The sequence below is a fragment of the Cimex lectularius genome, unplaced genomic scaffold, assembly GCF_000648675.2.
Source record: "Cimex lectularius strain Harlan isolate CLEC.00 unplaced genomic scaffold, Clec_2.1 scaffold8, whole genome shotgun sequence".
In the NCBI taxonomy this organism is placed as follows: Eukaryota; Metazoa; Arthropoda; class Insecta; order Hemiptera; family Cimicidae; genus Cimex; species Cimex lectularius.
Window position 1 is genome coordinate 1495035 of NW_019392656.1, and position 25604 is coordinate 1520638.

Sequence of the window (25604 nt, forward strand, 5' to 3'; positions counted from 1 at the left end):
GAACATACTCATTCCTCCCGGATAATAGAAAAAGTCATCCCTATTCCTAAACCTAATAAAAATGACCTATTATACACCAAGTTATTTTCTTTATTTGGAATTAGGCTTAAGACCTATGTTTGTGTATACGTTGAGGAGTCATTTAAATTATATACAGCGGGTTTTGGGTCTGAAACGAGATCTTTTCCCCTATCTTCTTGCTCAGGAGATAATAAAAAAAAACAATTTTCGGTTTAAAGAATTGGAAGTTTGTTGTCTTCCGGACTGAACTGTAGTTCTCGTATAAATTTTACAGATCCGAAAGATTTCAAAATTTGGGCAGTACAATTATTGCAGGCAGTAGAAACTCATCATAAAGAAGAATTTTAAGAAAAGTGCAATGTTCTACATACCATTTAATATACAAGAAATTGAACTTCGATCTTGGGGACAAGAATTACTTGTATAAGGAATACAACTGGAATTTGATCAAGGGTGTTTTTCGCGCGAGAGGTCAATTATTATATTTAAATTTTAAGCCTTGGCTGGAGGAAAGAGACCAAGCATGTATGCAAACTAAAAACGGTGGAAGATTTGTTTCATTTTTTGGCAGTTTGTCCAACTTTGGAGAGCGTTAGGTTAATTTGGTTCCACAGATGTCGTTTGACATTCCGTGAGTATTTAGTACTGTTAAATGGGAAAGATTAGTTTAGTTTGTATAGATATATTGTAGATGCGCTGAATTGCAGAGATAATTTTATGTTAAGTTTATAATTTGTATGTTAATTTAAGTTTTATTTGAATGTAAATATGTAAGGGTCAACTGGCAGACGACTAGATCATGCCATTGCAAGTATTATTTTGTTATTTAAAAAAAAATGTAGTATTTTGTTTTCTTTTCTAAATATACTTTTATAAATAAAAAAACATAAAAAAAATATTCGAAAAAACATGAATAAAATCCTGGAGATGATAATTTAAACCAATTTTCGTAAAAACAAAACTCTTTCGAGAAAAGCTTATCTCACCATACTAATCACATGCTAGAACATACTCATTTCTCCCGGATAATCGGAAAAGTCATACTTATTCCTAAACCTAATAAAAATGACACCATGCACGGTAGATGTCGATGCATTAGTCGGGGTGTGTAATATACTGCCCCTTTTAAGGGCTGTTGCCCCCATTCTGTGCCTATAGCACACCTGTGACTCGTATTTTATCAAGGAATTTAATTTGTAGGCCCGGTTTCTGTGGTTGAATTTCTTCTACGTACACACTGTCCGTCCCAAAGCACTTCCTCCTGCGGGCAGTGTAGCGCCATAGTTTGTTAGTAGGTGTGTTGGTGTCTCCTATACTTCTTTGCAATTATAAGCACATGCTATGTGTTATTCCAATCTTCTTTAGATACCCAATCCGTCTGCAGTGTTCTGTTAAGAATCCTGTTATGATTAGATCTTTTTCTTTTTCCTCTGATGCATTCTGTTATTTCCATCGTTCTGAAATTTGCTAGAAGGTTCTTTGATTGTTTATATCCAATGAGGAATTCTACAGTTTCCTCATTTTCATTTAGTCCTTTTGTCTAATCTTGTCTACTCATTGATTGGTGAATCCCTATGCCACAGAGGTCCTCAGAACCTATCAAGTATGGCCGCCCCTTTAGGGTACTTTATTTTGCAAACTTAATATATTTCTTTGCAGAATATCGCCCAATATCATTCCTTAGTACCCTCTCAACAATTGCAGAGAATGTAGTACCGTACTAGTACTAGTAGGCACCTTAAATGAAAATGAGTTATTATATCTTGCCAATTTGACTTCAGGCCATGCATTGTACATCACATTGTGCAGTTGACCAGAGTGAAGGGTATCATTCGGCCTAATTTTTATGTCAAAAAAGAATGTGAGTATGGTAATTATTGACGTGGAAAAACTGTTTGGCACAGAGGTCTCATATTTTAATACATGTCATACTAATTTCCTGATTATCTAGCATATTTAATCGGTAATTACCTAACTAATAGGAAATTCGTTATACGGATTGGTGGCATATGGTCACCTTGAAGAAATATAAAAGCTGTAGTCCCCCAAGGGTCGGTTTTTAGACCAACCTTACTTTACAACTTTGCACATGACCTAAATTACATTTGCAAGCTAAAAACTTCAGCCGAACTGGCTCTCTTTTCTCATGGTACGGACTTTGTTTATCATGGGTTGATTCTACCTGCAGAGAATTATCATTAAATGAAGGTAGGTGTTTTAAATATTTTGGAAATGGAAAATCAGACCTAATGGTAGCAAGGCTGAGGCAATACTGTTTACTAGACACAGACTACACACGGTCAATAATGTCAAAATAAATAACTAGCCAATATTTTAGGCTAAAAAATGCTCAAAAGCAAGGACCGTCTATAGGAGCTTTACCCGGTCTGTAATAAGCGTTTACGTACGGTGAGAAAAAGTAAGAAACATACCTTCAATCAAATATGTCTAAATCCAATTTTTTAAGCTCCTCGTAGTCCAAAATGCTACTCTAAAAATTATTGGAGTGTTTTCACGTTAAGATTCCTATTGGCTATATTCATGCAAACTTGAACTACCTAACTTACATAGCTTAACAACTAACATCTAAAGAGCAATGGTAAATTTTTATAATTCTTGCGTAACTAGCCAATTTGTACATATAGAAAATCTTTTTATTTATAATAGAGAAGACTTGAAATATTACAAATACAAGCAGAAAAGAGTTAAGCACATATTTTTTGAAAAGTAATGGAACAGTGTTAAAAGGAAATGTGTGTCGGCCAATGTACCTGGTTTAACCAAGTGCTGTGATAAATAATGTTTAATAATATGTTAAGTAACGATGAGCTAGATTATCGACCTGCTGGAAACATGAAGTTTTCTCGGAGGATCTACGGAAGAGGTCAACACAGAGAAAACTTCCTTTCGGTTTTCGCCGAGCTTTCGACAGTTTTTTATACTGTCATCTTCAGGGCCTGTTTTATTATCATATAAAAAAACAACAACAATTAAAACATGAAAAACAAATTGCACAAAAATTGAAATATCTTACTTAATGGGGAAATAAAAAGACATGGTGTTTTGAGCACAGAAGTACATTACGTTTTTTTGGGGCTCAGCATCTAAACATTATTTAAATTGAATAAATTAATAATTAAAAAGTACAACTAATAAAACAGGCCCTGAAGATAGTATAAAAACTGTCGAAAACTCGGCGAAAACCGAAAGGAAGTTTTCTCTGTGTTGAACTCTTCCGGAGATCCTCCGAAAAAACTTAATATGTTAAGTCCTTGTCTGTTAGTTGATTTTATATGTACTTGAATATTATTATCTTATTTATTTATTGACCTCATGTACCTGTATCTAATGGTATGTTTAATACCTTTATTGTTTTGTGTAATGACTTTAATATATTATTACTATAAACTAATTTATGTTTAATGTAAATTTAAGATAAAATGCTTCTTATATTTTTTGCACGTTCGGTAGAAAAAGGCTATAATGCCCTGGAGCCAACTGATTAGAACCAAACCAATACTGTAAATAAAAAATATGCAATAAAATTTGTACATACATTTTAAAAATTAGTGATGGAAAAAACGAATGGTTGATGTTATTTCGTAAACGATTCATTGACACAGTTTGAACGCCTCTGATCACGGTCCACATCAAAGCAGCATACTTTCTCTTCTAGAATTTGAAAAAAAAATCATAGACGCCTTTTTGTAGGCGTTAATGGACAGTCAATAAAAGCCAGAAATTGATGGTAGTCAAAACGCCGAGAAAATACACTTAACGAAACGTAAACATAGAAATCACAAAGGTTCTTTTGAAAAAAGTCGGAGGGAGAAAAGCCCCGGTAAATATTGAACAAAGCCGGGATCTGTAACGTCTCGTATTATAATTCGACGCCGCTTCACTCCATCATCTTCTCTCATAACTTATTCATGACCGATCTATGCTATCAGAAGGGGAGAAAAAAAACTGAAACAGTAACGATTGTATAAAACATCGATTTTTGTTATAACATTAAGGAAATATTTTCTAAAACGTGCTGTTTGAATATTTTTAGAATATTCCAAATCGAATATTTCAACGCCCTCTGGAGTCGAGTAAAAAGCCAAGTCTCTCTTTAAAGAGAACTGAAATGTAAAATTTCCCATTTAAATTAACTTTTTTACCTTCCCTCGTTAAAATTCTGCCCTTTTTGGCATTACGCTCTGATCGGTGTGGGAAGGGAATCACGATGCAAAAGGCGGGAATCAGATAATTGGGGATTTTTGGCAATTATCATTCGTCAGAGCTTTTCTCTGCGTCTTATAACATAATTATAAGTCCAACAAGTTGAACCTTTATCAAGCGGAAAGAGATATCGCAAGCCAAAGGGCGGCCAATTAAGGATTTTTCCTTCCATTTTAATATCCTTATGTTTATTGGCTTGGAATATTCTTTAAATGGGGCAAGGAATTTTCAAATTTAGAAATTAGAGTAGCAATAATTGATCAACAATTAAATTAATCGAAAAAATTTTGATCGAGAAAAGTCAAGCTCAAAGGAAATATATTACTTTATGGATAATCTTTAGAAAATTTTCCCTTTCCAAACTTGTCTTTTCATAAACTGGACACCATTTTATTTTAAACATACATATGAAATGACGTGTTTGATTCAAAGGATCATTCAATACTAAAATAGGATGTCTAAGATGTAAAATTACACGAGTCAGGATTTGAATGCAAATTTGATCGCATTATGATGTACCTTTGACCTTTCAAATGCTAATATGCACAAAACTAAATCGATGTTCAGAATAGTCGACATAATTGGTCAAATTATCAAGCAACAATCCCCTCCAAAATCTCACAAAAATAATAACCAATTTTGGAGAATAATGATATCAAGCGGTGAAAATGTTTTTTTAGTATATTTTATCCAAAAAAGCTAACAAGTTACACCTACAAGTGGGTTAACCATAGGTTTACCAAGAAAGAAGAGTTTGCATTTTGAGCCTGCTCCATATGACACCGGCTTAAAACTGAACTTAGCATTTCAATAATTTTCTAAGCATTTTTTTTGACGAAGTGTAAACAAGAGGACGATTTTATGCGAGGGATTGCATTTAATACAGGAATAAAACCCGTCGATTTGCCTCGACCTGCTTATAACCCGGACGCATTGGCATTCATGTATGGTATTTTCAAGTCAATTGAGCATATTTAGAAAACAATGTTTTCTTTCATGAAACTGACATTACCTCAAAATTATTTAAAATCTTAAAATAGATAAATTTTAAAGGGAAACATTCTCGTCGTTTATATTTTTTAAAAACTGAACTACATACTTTTATAAAAAGATGGGTTCTGAGTTAGTGTAGCAATGTTGGGTCAAATTAAATTAATTACTCAAAAGCATTTCAAAATTGGAAAAACTTACTGAAGATGGCGCAATGCCTAAATGCGTTTGAGTAATTGTGTGACAGTGTTATAAATTTATGTAGAAACTGTATTATTATTTATTTCAATTATTTATTATTTTTATCTAATGTCTTAATTGAGATGAAAAAGTTAGTATCACGACCGAGGTTCGAACCCACGACCTTCGGCTCAATCCGCCGCTGGTCTAAACAGTTGAGCTATTGTGACAAGTGGTTACAGCTGCGGCGTATTGAGCCGAAGGTCGCGGGTTCGAATCCCGCTCGTGATTCTAACTTTTTCATCTAAATGAAGACCTTAGATCAAAATAATAATTAATTGAAATAATTCATAAGGTCAAATATGACCGCTAAACATTGATTATCAAATATATAGTTTATTACGTAGTTCGTACATTACGATGTTAAATACACAAAATTGCCGTTATCTGTTGTTTTCTATAAACAAATTACAGTCGGATAATTGTACTTGATAGCATTGTTTTAATTTGGCAAGCTTTCCTCGTGCGGAAATAATTCATTTGGATAAAATCAATGAACCTAAGGTAAAAGAAAATAGTCTCTCGGGGTCGATATCGTTTTTGAGGACCTTTACCAAACCTCCGGGGAGCTTTCCAGAGCAAATTGACCCCAACTTAAGGCGATACCATTCCAGAGATAGAGAGGAGGATACGATCGTGTTTATCCAATTTATTACCGTTTTGCGACGCAATTTAATCCAGGGGAAGGCCTCTTGGTTCGGATTACTGCGATCTTATCGATCAGGAAAATTAAACGTAGGGACAGAAAATGAAAATATTCAAGTGCGTGACATCGGGTTGAATTTCAAAATGATGTCCTGATGCGATACATTCAAAACTTAATTGAATTACATCAAATTTTATTAATTAAAAGTATATCAATATTTTTTACTATTAATACTATGAACTGTCCTATAGTTTTTACTTAACATTCTATCTGTTGTATTCATGCCAGGCCTTATGCTCAAGAGCGTTTCATCATTTTGATATAACATAAGAAGAGAGATAACTTTTGTAAAAAAATCATGTAACAACTAGTTTAGAAAGGTAAAACACTTAAAATAATAATAAAATGTATGTTTATAATGACACAACTTGAATAAATTTTGATATGAAAAGATTGAAAAAATAATCCATTATGTTTAGTGAACCAATTGGACAAATTACTTATTTCAATTAATTATTCTTTTTATGTAAGGTCTTGGTTGAGATGAAAAAGTTAGTGTCACGAGCGGGATTCGAACCCACGACCGCCGAAGGAATTTCGCACGTGACACTAACTTTTTCATCTCAACCAAGACTTTACGTAAAAGGAATAATTAATTGAAATTGAAAAAGGTTGACGAGTCTCACATGGCGTATTAACACTTTAGGTCTTAGAGCAAGACGAATTTTAGCAATTTTGTTAAAAGGTTTGCTGGAAACCCCGTGAGTTTAGTGTTTAGCGCCAAATAAATCAGTGTTGCCAATACACGGGTAGGTACAACACTGCCCACTCTAAACTCGCGGAATTTCCTGCCAATATTAAACAAAATTGCTAATTTTGGCATTACCCTGAAGCAAGGAAGGGGTACATTATACACTGTATATCAAATTTTGCATGTTTTAGCTAACATAACAACCGATTCAAGTTGGGGTGAAAAGCCGGTTGGAGATGGAAGATTACAAGATGGAAATTTTAGATTGGCGCTAAAAAAATCAGTGTTGCTAATAGAAGGGATGAAACAGTGATCAAAAAACACTGGACCCGCCTTAAATTAATGGGATTTCCTGCTGACCTTAAACAACATTTCGGAAAGTTGATGTTACCCTGAGGCAACGTTGGGCAAGAAAGGGTTAATTAACTTTGTATATTATGACTTCGGTAAAGTGTTAATTAAGTTAGGCCTAAAGTTTAGCCAATTTGATAATTTTTTTGGTAATTAAACCATTTTTTCTTTTATATTGTAAACATAGCAGCAATATTTAATTGTATACGGCCTATGTTGAAATTGAATCAAGTTGCATAATCTGGTTCATAAAACAGCTATGTTACAAATCTCTTCGAAACTAAGGGGTGATAGTCGAGGCTTACCCTCAAATGGGGTATGAGCAGGTCGTATGAATAAGAAATGCGTATATTTCACCCCCATGTTTATTATAATGCGCACGTGTCAAAGGAAATGATTGCAAATCTGGCTTCTGCATTTTTTACAAAAGAGGAAATTTTTCTTATTGAAGGGTAGATTTTTATCTCTCTTTTATCCAGATAGAGGTTTTTCTTCTAAATTTCTCTCAATTTTGTAAAAAAAAATTACCTGTCGGCCAAGTAGAACTTCAGGATGAAGAAGTTTGTGCTTTTGAGTTTCCAGAGCGAACCCAGGTTCTAAACTTGATCGAAAGCCCGTTCGAAATTGAAGAAGACAGCCATGCAGCCGTCCTTCTTTTGGGAGAATGCAATGGTGTCCACAACTCTTTGGCACTATTGAACAGTGGAATGATCAGTCCAAATTCATGGTTGAGGATTATATTACACGATTCGATGATTGAGAGATTTTTTTTTAACGGCTTTATGTTCTAGCATATTAGCCAATGACAATGTTATATGTTTATTTATGCGTATTTGTTTTAGGGGGGAAGGGTAACGTGAAAAAAAGCCAGAGGTGACGGCGGGAATTGAACCCACGACCGCGTGGTCTACGAGCCGAGAGTTTCTCACGCTAACCACTCGGCTACCGCGGCCCCAAGGCAGGGTTGAAAATCAGGATTTTTTTAAGGAGGGTATTTCAAATACGAGATTATGTGAACCCTCGGGTGTCGGGTTTTTGAAAATAATGTCAGGTACGAATGCAGGGTCGTTGGATTCGAACTCAGGTCCCTTACCTTCCAGTGATGAACACCGTGTCAACGTCTACTCAGTTGTGGCCATCGCCGCCCCTGTGCAATCAGGATTAAAATGTTTTTAATCAATTTTTTGATGAAAATTCATTCTTATTGATTACCTGTTAATGTCAATTTTCATCGAAAGCGTAGATTTTATGGTAAAAGCCGTTGTAGTAATTCAAAATTTTCATGAAAGCTGAGCATTATGGTGAAGACTTTTGTTCATTAAAACAATGAATAAAAAAAGAAGAAGATAGAAAACATTTACACAGCCTTTCGTGAAAAGAATTAATTAAGCTTCCATAAAATTCATCCGTACATAAAGTATTGTTTAATTTTCCGTCATTTTTTTCATTCTCCATTTGTGAATAAGCCCGTTTCACTTTACAACGCTTAAATTGCAGATTTTCCCAAAATTTGCATAGCCTCGTATTAATTCATGTTAACGGCACCGTCCCCTGTTTTGTTGTCGTTGAACTTCGTGAATCTAGTTTGATAACATTGTCAATAGTAATTGTGCAATTACCTTTAACCCTAAATTAGTTATCTTACGCAATTACCAAGTGTTAACGCGGCCTAATTTCGGTTAACCAAAAAGGCCGTGGCCATGGGGATCAGAGAAGAGATAATTGATATCGGTTACTTGTTGAAAGTATTTTTTTTTTTAACAACAGAAACATTAAACAGAAACATATTTAACCACACACCTTCGTTGGAAAATTCAAGCGGTTCGTTTTCAATTCTCTTTCCAAATACCAGTTACCAGTCAGCTTAATTACCACTAGGTATTTTTCTTGTTGTTTCTTGTTTCTACCTATAAATGAAAAATAAATATTCATTAGTAATTATGTTGATACCATGATGACGGTTATAAAATAATTGGATAACATCTGAACTTATCGTGAAAGTTATTAAAACTACTCGGGAAGGAAATGTTTTTCCCAATTAGCAAAATTGTTAAATTCCCAAATGGATTAATTAATCAGACTCAAACAAGGGAAGCAAAAGTTGGCGCAAACTATTGATTATTACGTATTTATCAAATCGTCAATGTTTGTTTTTCAGAACTCTAATTCGATGGAAGCATTACAAGAACTTCAAGAAGCGTCAGACCCTTGTTTTGGAAGGAAGTGCATGGCTAACGAGCATTGCTGCCCCAGTTTCGTCTGCATTATTCGCGATCAAGATGGTAAGTTGATTATTTTTATTTCAAATATCTAGCAGTTAAAGGAAGACTCTTGGCTCCAGCATTATTGTAAACTTATTATGATAAATGTCCAACAATTGGAATGTCGTTACTACGCCCGTCAAAAACATAAACAGGGCAGTTTGCTCAATGTCCTGATAAAATAGTCAATTATTAGATCCTCCTCTTATGCAACAAATTTTAAGGATCGAGAAAATAACTATAAAACATACTTTCGGTGTTTCAGTTGGTTCCTGTTTTCCTCTGGACGGCCTAGGTCAAGGCGAGCTCTGCAGACACCACTCCGATTGCGACACCGGCCTCATCTGCTACTCGAATGGCGACGGTACTAAAACTTGCCAGCCGCCGTTTGCATCACCAAAACTTTACAGTAAGCTCTTGAGATTAAGCAGTTATATTAAAATTGATAATCGTGGTAAAAATGGATGATTATGATGTTATGTTTAACCGAACCCTGTACAAGCGGGATGATTTTACATGCTTCAACAAGGAGCAGCAGTGCAAAGGTTCGGTCAATGGATTACATTAGTGGTTTACAGCGCATGAACCATATTTATGATTCATAACTTCTCATAATGAATTCTCTCAAACTTTTCTTCTTATCCATTAGTGTTGAATTGCTTGAAAGCCTTGATTACGTTTACAAGGAAAAGGGTGACGTGAAGGGAAAAATTCCAAGCCTAAGCGGCTCACCGATTCCATTCTATAAAGAAGCTAAATACCTAGAGGTCGCACTAGATGAGCGGTTCACATGGAATCACCATTTAATTACAATTACCCAGAGCCAAAATTGCCTGGCCGAGGTACAGAACGCTTTGTGCTAACTTAAGCCCAAATTCGAAGGATAAGCCAGAGCAGCGGCTCACAATTCACTGTCATCTGCAAGGGTAGTCCATTTCAACGTTCAATGGAAACTAAGAGAGGAGTGCATAATGTGAACATAGAAGAGCTTCAACCATTGAAACCGGGCCTATTTATCAAGTTTCTTGATGAAATCGGACTCACCGATGTACAGGCAGAGAACGGGGTCTACAATAACTATTAAAGGGCGCAGTACATTACACCCCGAATATTACATCTACATCTACATCTACATCTACAAGAGAGGAGTGCCGATGCCATACTAAGCATGTAGATTCTTGCAACTATTGGGTTGTCCGGAAAATAATGCAGGATTTTGGTATTAAACAAAAAAAAAGAAACTAGTTACTTTAAAGCAATGTTCTTTAATCAAAATCTCCCAACGTGTTGGTAACTTATTAATTCCGTCTGAGTAGAATTCAGAATTTTTAGAATTGATAAAGTCAATAAATGCATTTTCCAGTTCCGTTTGATTTTTGAATATTATGTGTTGTAAGTAGTGGTCCAGGTGTCTAAAAAAATGGTAGTCAGTAGGCGAGAGGTCCGGAGAGTAGGGTGGGTGAGGCAAAGTTTCATAGCCAAGCTCCAATAATTTTTGTGACGTTACACGTGACACATGTGGTCGAGCGTTGTCATGCAACAAAATGGGCCCTTTCCGATTGACCAAAGAGGGCTTCATTACTGCCAATTTCTGATGCATGGTATTAATTTGGTTACAGTATGATTCAGCATTGATGGTTTCGCCAGGATTTAAGAAGCTGTAGTGTATTAAACCAAATGAAGCCCACCATACCGTAACCATTACCTTTTTTTGATGAGTTGGGGGCTTTGGAAAATGTATTGGAGCTTCTCCTTTGTCGAGCCACTGTCCAGAACGTCTAGTGTTATCGTAGAGAATCCACTTTTCGTCACATGTAACAATTCTGGCCAGAAATGGGTCATTTTTGTTTCGACAAAGAAGTGATGCACAAACATCAAAGCGCTGATTTTTTTGGCGATCGTTTAATGAGTGTGGAACCCAATTTTCGAGTTTTTTCACTTTTCCAATCGCCTTGAGGTGGTCAGCGACGGTCGTTTTACTGACTTTGAGTTGCTCTGCAAGTTCTCGAACAGTTGTTTTGGGGTTTTCTTCCACCACTGATCGCAGAACATCATCATTAAGAGAGGAAGGCCTTCCACGACCTTCTTCATCTTCAAGGCTGAAATCTCCCTCCCGAAATTTTTTAAACCACCTTTGCACAGTGCACTCATTAACACAACCCTCGCCCCAGACTTGGTTAATGTTTCTAGCCGTTTGGGCTCCGCTTCGGCCGAGTTTAAACTCGTAAAAGAAAATCGTACGAAATTCTCGCTTTGACATTATAAGGATGACTGAATTATTTCCAAGTAGCGGAATGCTACAGAGGTAAACAAACAATATCATTTGGAAGAGGATTAATAAGTGTTGACATTCATACAAATGAGTAATCCTGTAAACGTAAACAGAATATTTTATATAGATTTTTTTAAATGAAAACTTAAAATCCTGCATTATTTTCCGGACAACCCAATAGTAGAGAAGCTGCTGCCAGATCCTACACTGAGCGCTGGCGAGGCTATCGAGATCGATGAACAGCCTGAATTTATAAAGCCAGTGATTTATAAAATTAAAAGAGCACAATAGGTCAGGTCCACTCAGGTCGAGGTATAGAAGGTCTTGTGGCCACCTCTTTTATCCCTATTCCTTGTGGTTTACAAGGACATTCATAAGTGCTGAATTTCTTCACAGATTGGTATAGAATGCACCATATTTATGGTTCATAATTCTTATAATGAATTTTCTCCAACCTACTTGCGAAAAATTGCGACGTCAACTCACTCCATAAACTTCAAATATACGCTCGTGGTGTAGGTCCATATTAATGATTCTGTCTGACAAAACAGGGGACAGTCGAAATGGTCTGGAGGATTTTTTCCCATTCTGTTTTTTTCTTGTTTTTAGAAGTTGATGTTATATCTAAAATCGAGAAAAGTCAAGTGGTCAACTCTCATCCACCAAGCCAAAATCGAGGTTTTAACTAAAAGAGACCAAATACGTAGATCTGTCACGGTAAGCGTAATATGATATAAGAAGGATATGAAAAGATATGATTCTCACAAATTCAAATTGCCTGCCGAGTCATGTTTTAGACATTATAGGAATTTTAAGTTTGTCAATATTGCAAGTGAGAAATGAGGATATTTAGTTTCCAAACAATTAGCTTTTTTTGCAACAAAAATGGGCTCCGTTTTTAACCATTAAGGAAAAGATGAGACAAAGTAAACTTGTAACTTTTAAAAGCCTGCACCGTCGGCTGGCTTTTACCTCTCACATCCCCGAGCGCTCAAAAGCTGCGAGTTAGAAACTGATTAAAAAAATCTCCCTTTGACACAGTTTCGAAAGAGCTTTTGACTATGAACTTTGACATCTCGTGCCGCCGGTTCTGGGGAAATGGAGAAAGGGTTTCGAACCGAGGAGGCCCATTTATTATTGCTCCGGATTATAATATTCTGTGGAGGAGGCATTGGTCACGAACGCTTCTTAATGTCCCCGGGCACGAACAACTCTGAACTTGTTGTTCTAGGACTCCAGAGCAACAGGACAACGCTGAAATATTGAAATTTTGAAACTCACTCAATTTAACATAACATCATATTCCGAATAAGGAAAATAGTCGAAATGGAAATTATAATCTCCCTACTCCGACCATTGTCATCCTTTTATTTCGGTTCCTTTGTTCTCACATGTGAAAAGTAAATGTTTCAAAGCGATAAAACGTCACAACCTGACACAATACAAAAACTTTAGCCAACCATTAACAAGCTGAATGCTTTGGAATTCTATTCAAAATAAATAAATTTATTTATTTTTTAATAAAAAATAATATTTTATTATTTTTTTATTATTTTTTTTTATCAACCCTCGGGGGCCGGTGTTTAAAAAAAAGCACATTTGTAAGTATGTCGGTTTCGAATGCAGGGTAGGGCCGCTGGATTCGAACCCGGGATCGTTACCTTACGAGGATGAGCGCCGTGTCAACGCTTAAACCATTGCGGCCACCGACGCTCCGTATCAAAAAGTTATTCGTCAATAATCATGTAAATCGAGAGAGAAATGGAAGTTAAAAAAATGAAACAGAAGCATAGCTTTATGCTAAATTGTTTATTATTTTCGTACGCAGATATCCTTGAATATGTTTAACCAAATAAACATAAATTTTTTTTACAAACTTCCTGATTTTAATACACAGTTTTGTAACCGAATTGAAATGCACGAATTCAAACCAAAACGGCCAAAATATTATTTTTTACAGCATTTTTCACTTAACCTGTCTTCCTCTAAAATTCTTCGACGCCATTGAACTATATTTAACGTTTGAGTATTGCCAAAGATTTAACGTTCTTCAATATTATTTAATTGAGTGGGTAATTCAGTGTTCAATTTGGCCGTCATCACAAGGATATCCTTGAACCACTACGATCTCTTAACTATGATTTCCATAGCCACTATTATTGGGTACCTACTTTCGGACATATTCAGTACCTTTAGTATGTAATCGTAAAGTAGTTTGATTATATATGGAACATCGAATTATAGTGGGTTTCCATAAATAGGAAATTTGTGGGGTGCTGTAGATCAGTTTATAGCTTTTTACTATATTGTCTGAAGAATAACTCTACCTCCCTGTAGTGGCCACATGTAGTTACCACGTTATCACTAGATGCCACTACTGCTTATGGAATGTTCTCGCCCTCCACTCTGCAGCGAGAGTAGAGCCCCTTCGGGTATAAACATGGGCACTGCCCGTTGACTTCAGACTCCCCAGCCCGACGAGGTCACATCCATCAGTAATCAACAACGACAGCAGACTCGTCTCCAAAACGAGCTCTCACAAATAACTAATGGAACACTGTCATCGGCAACGACGACAGCAAGGGTACTCGCAGCGTTAGCCTGATTCTCGCCTTCTTGACACAGCCGACTTGGCTAAAAACGCCAACTGCTGGACTCGAGTCCCTGCAGCCACTGCGGAGTCAACCGACTCACGGCCCTCAGACGGTTCTCTCGTTCATAGACCACCACCAGCTGCACACGCACACGGTTCCGGCCTCGATTCATCGTCTCGACGCTACGATTCAACACCGGCCCTTTTCAGAGTCAACAAAACTCCCAGTCACTAAACTCTTTATACTCCTTTTCTCCCCATACCTAAGCACCATAGAAGACCATAGATCTGGAAGACTGTAAAGAACACTCTGAATTTCAATACCAATATGGTCCTGCATCATCCCTTTCCAAATCGCACCAATCCTTGCTTAGCTTTGTTCACTTTAGTTATAATGGGAGTTGCAAGGTTATGTTCACTCCAAGGTAATTTCGAAACAATAGTTCATTAATATCGAACTAACGATGAGAAATATTAGCTAAAAATATTTCATTCATTAAATTAATGACACTGCTTTTAGACAGAAATTGTTTGTGCCACTTGGTCGCTTTCGTCGAAATTGCTTTCAGAAAGTCAACTTGCGTTCAATATCAGAAAATCCAAATTAGGATTCTGGAGAGAGAACTCGCGCCATAATCTTTAAGATTAGTATCGCTTGAATGCTGAGGAAGTCGGGAAAACATCGAGTACTATTCCAAATTGGCAACCTGGCAAGGTGATCTCAAAGGGAAAGGGTGGTTTAGAAATCAAGAGGGGGAGATTTAATGATTTCACACCTTCCTTTTCCACCCACAGTCTTTCCGACGATAAAACGAACCTTGCATTGTAAAGAAAGTTTTTAGATCATCAACCGAAACGCTTAAAGCGTCAACAGACACGCGAAGTTGTTTTACCATTTGTACGCGATAGAAATAAACTATGTCACTATCACGTCTATTTCATTTTTCTTTTTTTAATTTCCAGTACATTACAACTACCTTCAAATATTACCGTGTAACACTCACTACTCCAGTGCCAGTAAAATGCTGTCTGTTTAATTAATACTTGTGTTACTAATTCTTTCACTATCATCACCATCACTTCCTAGGTGATCTCGCGGCCATCTTTAGTCGATCAGGAGGGTTCGAGCGAATTCGTCGGGAAATTTATGAAATTTACAGTAAGGGGAACGGATTTCATTAAGCGAAAGGAATATTTACAGTAAATGTACAGTTAGGTTCGATATAAAAAATGGAGCTTAATTAATTATTTAAATAAAGATTTAGTAGTTTCAATGCTGCGGATGTTGGAATGGTTGGTTGAACACCGCACTACCAGTCCATAAGTCAAAATCGGCTTAACTATGTTGTTTTGGAGGTTTCGAGTGGATGTGACAGGATCGGATTTACAAGAGATAATTTTATCTGCAAATGTGATTGTGGTGGTTTGCGGATTCAATGGAATGTCATCTGTATACACCTGGTATAGTGGGGTCAGAACGCTACCCTGAGGATCACTAGCAAGGATACGGAAATACGTAGAGAGGTTCCTAGTGCCTTCGATGAATTGGCCCATACCCTTAGACCTTAGGAATAATTAAGTTTGTATGTGTAGTTTCGATGATACATAATATAGAGCGTCAGGATTTTTCGTAAGATTGGGCAATATGGATGCGGCGGATGATGAAACCTTTGGCTGAACACCACACTTCCAGTCCATAAATACATATCGGCTTAAATATTTTTATTTTTGTCCAAAAGACGTGCATTAGCCATGTAACGTGTCATAAGATCTTGAAATTTTAGTAGTGTGGGAAGATTCCAAGTCAGGCGATTGTCGATGTACAGTCCGAGGTACCACACCTTATTCCCAGTTGGGAGGGAAATATTGTTTTTTATAAAAGTCGACTCGAAGGGAGATCTTTTTAAGGAGAGTTAATTTTAGTGGATTTGTCTGTGTTAAATTTTATTCTTTTCTTTTCACACCAATACTGCAAGGTTTCGGGTGGATATGTCAGGATTGGAGTTACTAGATAGGATCCCTGTACCGTCTGCAAATGTGAGTGGTGGTAGTGTGGGTCCAGAACGCCACTCTGAGGAACACACCATGTATAGGGAAATACGCAGAAACCGAAGTGCCATAAATGACTCGGAAAACCGGCCAGTGAGGTAACTGTGCAGTATGAGATAATAGGTAAATGGAAGGATGCCCCAGAGCACGAACGGCAAACCCGGGTGCCAAAATCGATCAAAAGCTTGGCTTACGTCAAGAAAGGACTCGGTTCAGTACTGTCCCATCTCCAGGGAGGAGGAAATAATGTATACCACGCGATGACACTGACAGTTGCGAAAACCAAACTGATGGTCCGGGGTTATATGTTGAGAATTTGAAATTGGAAGAACTCTTTTCAAAAGGAGCTTTTATAAACTTGTAACCAAAATCGGTAGTAGACGTATTGTCCTATATGAGGTAGTAAATCTGTTGGTTTGTTGGGTTTAGAGCTTTAGGGAAGTAGATTGTATAAAGAACAGAATTACATAAGTATGTAATAAATGTGGTTGCTTTTTTGGGAAGATGTTGGAATATTTTCGGATTAATAAGATTAAAACCTGAAGCTTTCTTTGATTTTAGGTGTATATGGTAGAATGAAAAAAATATTATATTAATTTAAAAAATTTTTGTTACCTTCCGTACATGTACAATTAATGTTGTCGTTATTCCAATGTTTATTATTTATTGAACATCATACATTGGTCGTAGCCAAGGAAATGTATGTTTGCATATAAATTTTGTTTCTTTTTTTCTTTTTTTTATAGATGAAGAGTGTACAATAAGCAACGAGTGCGACATCCACCGAGGTTTGTGCTGTCAGTACCAAAGGAGACACAGACAAGCGGCTCGTAAGGTAATTGAATTTTCTTTTCAACCGTCTCAAATTTACGCAATGTACAGTTCAGCCCGGACTAAGCTCAAGTTTCCCCGGATTAGACATGATATGACTTTAAAGCGCTGTCATTCTCAGAAGCCCTTCCGACGTGTAACCCCCCCGGCGAAAAATCTGCTCGTTGCAAAATATCGAGTTATTAAGGGAAATAGGATTAAGCCTAGTTACACTTTGTTCTCGTCCTCTCTAAGCCCAGCTAAGCCCTGCTCGTTAATTATCGGCTTGTGGATTTATTCTCGTAAAGAGGCAAAGTAGTGTAAATTCGCCCACATATAAACCGATCCTCTGACAAACCCGTTGCGAAATAGTATACATAGATGAAGGGGATCCCTGCAAGGAAACATTAATTAACTAATTAATCACAATTCCTCTGTTCCGCAACGTTTAATTATCTCATCTCTGACAATGCCAGGCGGGTTTTCAGGTCTGGGTAAAAGCACAAGGTCTGTATGATTGTATGCCATCATACTCAACTCAATAATTATTGTTTAAACAATAATTAATTAACTAAACCTTTATTTTATAAGAATAAATTTACAAAGTTATGACAAACCAAAAGTACAATACTCCGTTGTCAAAATAACAGTCTGCCGGAGACATTATTTCATTATTTATGATTATCAGGTCTTTTTAAAATATATGTTAGGCATGGCTGTCATAATATATAATAATTAATAACAATAAAAATTTTATATACTGTACTTACTTTATTTGCTTTTAAAATTTATCTATTTTAAGATTTTAAATTATTTTGAGGTAATGTCAGTTTCATGAAAGAAAACATTGTTTTCTAAATATGCTCAATTGACTTGAAAATACCATACATGAATGCGTCCGGGTTATAAGCAGGTCGAGGCAAATCGACGGGTTTTATTCCTGTATTAAATGCAATCCCTCGCATAAAATAGTCCTCTTGTTTACACTTCGTCAAAAAAATGCTTAGAAAATTATTGAAATGCTAAGTTCAGTTTTAAGCCGGTGTCATATGGAGCAGGCTCAAAATGCAAACTCTTCTTTCTTGGTAAACCTATGGTTAACCCACTTGTAGGTGTAACTTGTTAGCTTTTTTGGATAAAATATACTAAAAAAACATTTTCACCGCTTGATATCATTATTCTCCAAAATTGGTTATTATTTTTGTGAGATTTTGGAGGGGATTGTTGCTTGATAATTTGACCAATTATGTCGACTATTCTGAACATCGATTTAGTTTTGTGCATATTAGCATTTGAAAGGTCAAAGGTACATCATAATGCAATCAAATTTGCATTCAAATCCTGACTCGTGTAATTTTACATCTTAGACATCCTATTTTAGTATTGAATGATCCTTTGAATCAAACACGTCATTTCATATGTATGTTTTAAAATAAAATGGTGTCCAGTTTATGAAAAGACTACTTTAATATGCAGCCCCGCGGAATATCGAATACTCTGGGATGAGTGTATGACGTCTGGGCAGTAAAAGTAAGTTATTAGCGAGAATGGTGTAGGTTTGACCCCCGAGAAATATCGAGTACTCCTAGAGAGTGAATGTGACCAGACCTCTATGTTTGTATCGGGTGTTGCGTTTAGTTATTTCGTTAAATGAATGTAATTTATTAGCGTGACAGGAAGGTGTTGTTTAACCCCACCCCGAGGATTGTGACCAGACGCCTACGTTTTTATAGAGTGGTGATTTATACATAAGTATTGTATGTTTTGTTTCTATTCTATAGTTGACAACCTCAGGTATAGATGAGAGACTAGCATTTTATGATGTCGACTTAGTTATGACACAAAATCAGAGAGTCATTAACAGATCGAGACGCTCATTTGATGCAGATGAAAAATAAGCGTGAAAGACCAGGAAAGGATGTATAAATACGCAGAGGGCCAGCGATGACGCTAGATATTTGTCAGCCCCTAAACTTCCCAATATATTTATTGCAAAATAACTTTTTTTTAAATCATTTTTTTAAATTTTATTTATTGTTATCTGTACAAAATATACATTGAGGAAATAGTTTAGTTATAAACAAATCTGACAGATCTGCCAGACCCGGAGGCAGTGGGGAGAGAAACCAGCCAGTCTTGGAACTCTCTTTTATTTAATTGTGTGGTTTAGATTGAAGGTCACAAGGTCATCGTCGTTTTAAACGGAGGATTGCAAGGGTGAGACGTTGAGGAAAGAGTTAGGGCTAGTGGGTTAGGTTGGAGGGATAGTTTAGAGTGGAAATTGAGGAACCTTGTTCGGATAAGATCCTTCGCGAATGGGATTTTAAGATCATTATGGATTATTCGACTGGTGACGTAAAAGAGGGCTTGAGGATACGGCGGAGAACTTTAGATTGAAAAGATTGAATTCGTTGGATATTGGATGATTTGGACGAGCCACAGTTCGACTCCGTAGGTCAAAATGGGTCTGATGAGTGTTTTGTAAGCGGTTAGTTTGTTATGTGTGCTTAGTTTTGATTTTGGACCCCGTTGGTGTCTGAGTAGTCCATATATACGTTAAGTTCTTGCCATTTTAACCTTATACGTGGCTTCCATGTAAGTCTACTATCTAAATAAAGCCCAAGGTAGAGGACTTGGTTCGATGGTGGTACTATCTTGTTGTTAATGTGCACTGGTAGGTTTGACATTTGAGCGTAAACGTAACTTGGCTTTTTTGTTCGTTTAACCTTATCCGCCACAGATTGCACCAGTCGGTAATGAGATTCAGATGTTGTTGGATTGCTTCCGTTGATAGGATAGGATTGTAGTGTGTTGATAAGATTGCTGTGTCATCCGAGAAAGTTGTGTGCGTATCTCAGAAGTGTAGATTGTGTACAGGATTGGGCCTAGGATACTTCCTTGTGGAACGCCTTGATTGGCGTTATGTGTGAAAAATCGGTCCCGGTTCTCACACCATCGTCCGAAAATAAGAATTTCAGGATAAGTTTGTAGGAATGAGGGAGGATATGTTTTAAATTGTAAACGAGGCGGGGTGCCATATTCTGTCAAATGCTTAATACAATTAAAATAACTTAACAATCTTTGTTCTGAAAAAGCAAATCCATCGTTCAGTAATAAAGGTGGATTTTTCTTTATATTTGCATTTAATTGGTTTCCTTCTGATAAGAGATTCTTTAATGAAATAGCGAATAAAATACACATAAAAATGTCACTTCTAAGGATTCCATTGTAACAGATAGCCTCTTTTATAGAACTAATCTACAGATCTCAAATTGTTTAAAGCACATTTTTAACTTTGCAGTCCGTACAGTCCAGAACATGTGTTTTTAAATAATTCGACCTGATAAGATTTAAGTGTTAATTTAAAACTATTTTAATATCGATTAGAATCGACTTTTTAAGACTTGCACGGTAGCAACACTTACTCCATAAAAGACACAGATGTCCCATAAGGGAATATTATATTCCATTGTTAAAAAAAAGTCAGATGAGTTAAGATACCCGGGGATTTGATATCGCGTTGGGTCGCCTCAGGTCTTTATCCGCAAGGAATTCAATTGGGTAACGTAAAGATGTTTGCTAACTGAATTCGAAGAGGTGGAATTGCTGGTATACTTGCCCATCCCGAACGAAATGGAAAAGCAATTTAATTTTCTCCTGTTAGCCTTGACTTTCAACAACACCAATATGGATGTCGCAGTTTTTTGTTGGTAATAATAAATAGTAGTGCAAATTGGATAGGCAAAACCGTGCGGAACAGAGAAACTGGGTAAATGTGAGAATTTTTTTTTTAATGGTTTTATTAATTACTAGAAATACAATTACTACAAATGTACACTGACAAAAATTCCACCCACTTGTAATATAACTTGATTTGTATATATTTTTATATATTAATCAGAGTTTCATGTTTTTTAACGTTTAATAATTGAGTCTTTGTCTAATAAAGTAAAAATTATAAGGGGAAAAAAAGACGGACATATAAAAATTGTTTTAATTTTGTTTTAGATTTTTAATTAATATTTCAATATCGCTATTTACTCCTCTTGCCTTAATTACATCTCGAAGACGCCTCGGCATACTTTCTACCAGTCTGGAAATGTCTCTTTGCTGGAGGTTAGCCCATTCTTCACGAAGAGTCCTTTCAAGTTTGTGGAGTGTACCAGGAAGTGATGGACGTGTCTTTTGAGGTTATAAATTTTCGATGCGCTTCATGTCTGGAGAACGGGCCAGGCTACGACCCTGGTGTTATGCTGTTGATGGTACTTTGTACTATGCGAGCGATGTGTGGACGGGTATTATCGTGCATTAGAATAGGATTGTCGCTGATTTCATCGAGGAGTGGCAACATATAATGTTCCAAAATTACTTCCACATAGCGAGTGGCCGTCAAAGACCCTCCACGAACAACAACCAACTCTGTTTCCCGCCCACACCGTCACTGACCTACGTTGAATAGGTTGGCTCCGAGAAAAATTACAGGCTTCGTACTTTTCATTTCGCCTTCTCCACACTCTTTTACGCCCATCCGGAGATCGTAGAGCAAATCTACATTCATCTGAAGAAAGTACACTAAACCAAATGTCCAAAGACTGGCTGTGTCATGCGAGCCATGCTACGCTGTTTGTTCTGGTCAATTCTGGTCCTCTTATGGGGCGAAAAGCCATCAGTCCATACTGATTTAATCTTCTTCGAACAGTGCGTTCTGAAATTGGGACATCTCGAACTTCCTGGAGCTGATGAATCGTTTGAACAACAGTAAGGTGGTGGTTTCACAAAATTCTCAAAGTCAAAAAACGGTCATCCTGTGGTTCTGTTACCCTAGGGTGTCCAGAACCGGGCCTTCTATGTTAGGACCCAATTTCTCGAAAACGTCTAACGGCGTCTTGCAGAGCTTCGTAGGTAACTCCGATGGCAATAGCCGCATACCTGATGGAACGTCCATCATCAATGCCACACCATCCGCAATATCCTAGACACTAAGTGGCATTTTTAAGTTTAAGTTTTAAGAAATTAAAAAAAACAAGGATTAAAACTAAACAGTTTATTGCTTTCGGATTCAAATGAGACTGAATAAACATTTTAAATTCCGTAAAAAGTAAACATTAAAAAATCCTTTAACCATGTTTTGGATTAAGGATTAAGTGTGTTTACCTCCAATAAATATTCACCATTTGAAACGTAGCATAAACATTTATTGATAAAAAAATGAAAGACAGATTCAGGGCAGAATTTTCTTTTATCGAGAAAATGAAAAAAAAAAATCAATTAGGTGGAATTTCTACCTGTCAGTGTATTACTTTTTGATTCGACTCATGGTTTTACCTATAATGATTATTAAAAACCCTTACTACATTCTTGTGTGACTTTCTGGTGTTTATTTGTTTCTGTTTAATCGGACTTTATTTCAGGTGTGCTCCTACTTCAAAGACCCGCTCGTCTGCATAGGACCGGTAGCTTCTGATCAAGTGAAGGGCGACATCGAGAGGACGGCGGGTGAAAAGCGCATAACCAGCAAATCGTTGGATGCTTTCAACCACCTCCGCCGCTAGAAGCTGCTTCATCCCAGCCGTAGATCTATTTCAGCCCTTTACCTCTCCAATTCGACTTTCGAACCCAATAATTTATGACTTCCTTTAAGTATATTCATCTTTTGTCTGGGCTGGGCTCGATATTAAGCCCGACCAATTTGTTTTTCTATTTTTGTTCCTTCTTTATGTAAATCTCTCTCTCTGTGACTCTCTGAAATTCTGCTCGAGACGGACCGCGACCTTTTAGACTGTATTGAAGTCACGCGTGGTTTAAGGCCCGACAAACTTGGTGAGGGTGTTTCAAACTAAGCTCAACTCAACGGAACTAACTTTACACAATAATAGATCATATAACTGAAAACAAAGGTGAACATATTTTCAAAATTGTATCGAGTCTGACAAGTCTCATCCTTCTCGAGCTGTGCAAGTAAATATTAGCTTTAATAAAAAGTAAAATTTGTAAGTTTTTTTTGTATAATGGTATATCGGCACAGTATGAACATATACATATCAATTTAAAAAAAAGTAAATAAATACATATCATAGCTCCTAATAAAAAACATATCATAATATAATAAAGTTAATATATTTTTTTTTATAAATATCTCTATTATAGTTATCGTTGGAAGTTAGGCCTAACAGATGGCTTTAAATTATTTAAATCGGTGTTGTCTACAGTTATATATTAATAAAATATAATATTATTATATAAATACCGTTGTTATAAGAATTTTAGATTATATTTTGGGTGTTCCCCTTATATGTAATTTACTGAGGGTCTGTAAGCGAGACATAAACATGGGATTAAAGGTAGGCTCCCAAATCTTCAATTTCCGCCTTCTTCGGCGTTCATTTCAAAAGGAAAATTTATCTAAAATAGTGCACGTTGTCTTTATTTTCTATCGTTTAAGGATCAACAAAACAAAGTGTATTCTAAGTGTCTAATTGGACATATCATATTAATATAGTTGTTTAGTGCTAAATGAAGCTAAATGAAAGTAAATAATAACACATTTAATGTAATGTAACCTCTGAACTGGTGAGATATAAAGTTATGTGTAGCCAGAAAGGAGTAAGAATAAATGTTTAATTCAGAACAGACTAGTTTCAATTGTTTCCTATTATATGGTGCGAAAAAAAGGAAAAGACACCTCCCCAAAGGTCTTGTGATGAAGACGTACTCAGAAGAAATGGTAAGACAAGTTATTTATAATTCATTCTAATAGATTATATTTCACGTTAATTCATTGTGTTCTACTTATACGAAAACGAAAACAACAGCATTTTAAAAAATAGAGATAAATTTAAATTTCAAACTGTCACAATATATAGGCAATTTTCAAAAAACCAGATTGTAATTTGTTGAAGAACGACTTTTTCATTTTTCCCGACGTTTCTACCTTTCTTCGGGTCATCTTCAGGGCATAAAGTTTGGTGCTATTCTTGCTTTGTCATATAGTTTTGTCAAAACCACACAAAACCAATATGACACCACAAGAATAGCACCACACTTTATGCCCTGAAGATGACTCGAATAGAGGTCGAAACGTCGTCAATAAATGAAAAGGTGTTTTCTAAACTACCTCTAACATTTCTAAACTTCTGGTCAATGCAATTCAGTGTTCAATATTCTCCATCCATCTGTCGTTGTTATATAGAAGATAAAATAAAACCTTTTAAGTAAAAACGGAATTTAATTTTTGCTGGAAGAAAGCTTCCTACCCCTTGAATGGATATAATCTGGTAGAAATGTGTGTTTCTTAGTGATCATTTATTGAAGTCGTGAGGTCAAGAAGAAGGTAGTTTAGAAAAACGCCTTTTTCATTTTTTTCCCGACGTTTCGACTTTTATTCGGGTCATCTTCAGGGCATAAAATATGGTGATATTCTTGCGGTGTTATATGGTTTTGTCACAACCACATAAAACCAATATGACACCACAAGAATAATACCACGCTTTACGCCCTGAAGATGACCCAAATGTAGGTCGAAACGTCGTCAATATATGAAAAAGGTGTTTTTCTAAACTACCACCTTCTTGACTGCTCTTCACGACTTCAACAAATGGCCACTAAGAAACACACATTTTTACCAGACTGTATCGATTCAAGGGGTAGCAAGCTCTCTTCCGGCAAAAATTAAATTCCGTTTTTACTTAAAAGGTTTTGTTTTATCTTCCATATAACAATGACAGATGGGTGGAGAAGTTGAACTTGAATTGCATTGTCCAGAAGTTTTTAGCCAAGAACAAAACAAATCGCGAGTTGGTCCTTTTCACAACTTTTTAGCTGGTAAAGGTATTATTCGTTTGTATTTGTTCGTAAGTAAACAAAGTATTTAAGCGGACTTATTTTTAATTTCTTTCTCATACCTACAACCGACAAAAACCTTGACCCAATTCTCTCTAACAAGTTGTTTTGCGTCGCGTGCGGCATTTGCATCTAGAGAATACAAATCATCTCATAAATTCCATTGTCCCTTGATTAAACACGTATCGCTGTAGGTTTTTGCCCAAGGGAATGAAAGCTTCTCACTTTTATGTCCGGTCGCCGACAAATGGTTTCTGCGGCTTGTTTTAACAATTATCGTTTTCACGTTTGGTATTGAACTGAAGTTCGGTTCTACGTTCAGAAAGTGTCATATCGAGCTGTTTTTTAATTTGTTTTATTCAAGTTTAAACTGAATGGGTACGGTGAAACGATCACGAACATTCAGTTAAAACGTAGGTAAATCATATTTTCTACCATATATTTTGTTGTATGAGAACTCTTTGATGGTGAACATAACGTTTGTATGGAACTCACATAATCACCCTGTCATTTTGAGCTCTAATTATCTTATATTTTATATTACTTCATAAACAAGC

General features: G+C 36.3%; 1 protein-coding gene across 5 annotated transcripts in view; it reads left to right on the plus strand.

The window, feature by feature from the left end:
• LOC106669699 (prohormone-3) overlaps positions 1–23836 on the plus strand; it is a 71928-nt gene extending 48092 nt beyond the window's left edge. For 4 of the 5 annotated variants that reach the window (XM_014399342.2, XM_024224665.1, XM_014399341.1 and 1 more), the window contains exons 3-6: positions 9382–9505; positions 9750–9893; positions 17145–17233; positions 22620–23836. In XM_014399342.2, the coding sequence (XP_014254828.1) occupies positions 9382–9505; positions 9750–9893; positions 17145–17233; positions 22620–22760 (498 nt within the window). In that variant the 3' untranslated portion in view covers positions 22761–23836. The remainder of the gene's footprint in view (positions 1–9381; positions 9506–9749; positions 9894–17144; positions 17234–22619) is intronic. The other variant, XM_014399344.1, reaches the window with a different exon arrangement.
• Positions 23837–25604: the final 1768 nt, after the last annotated feature.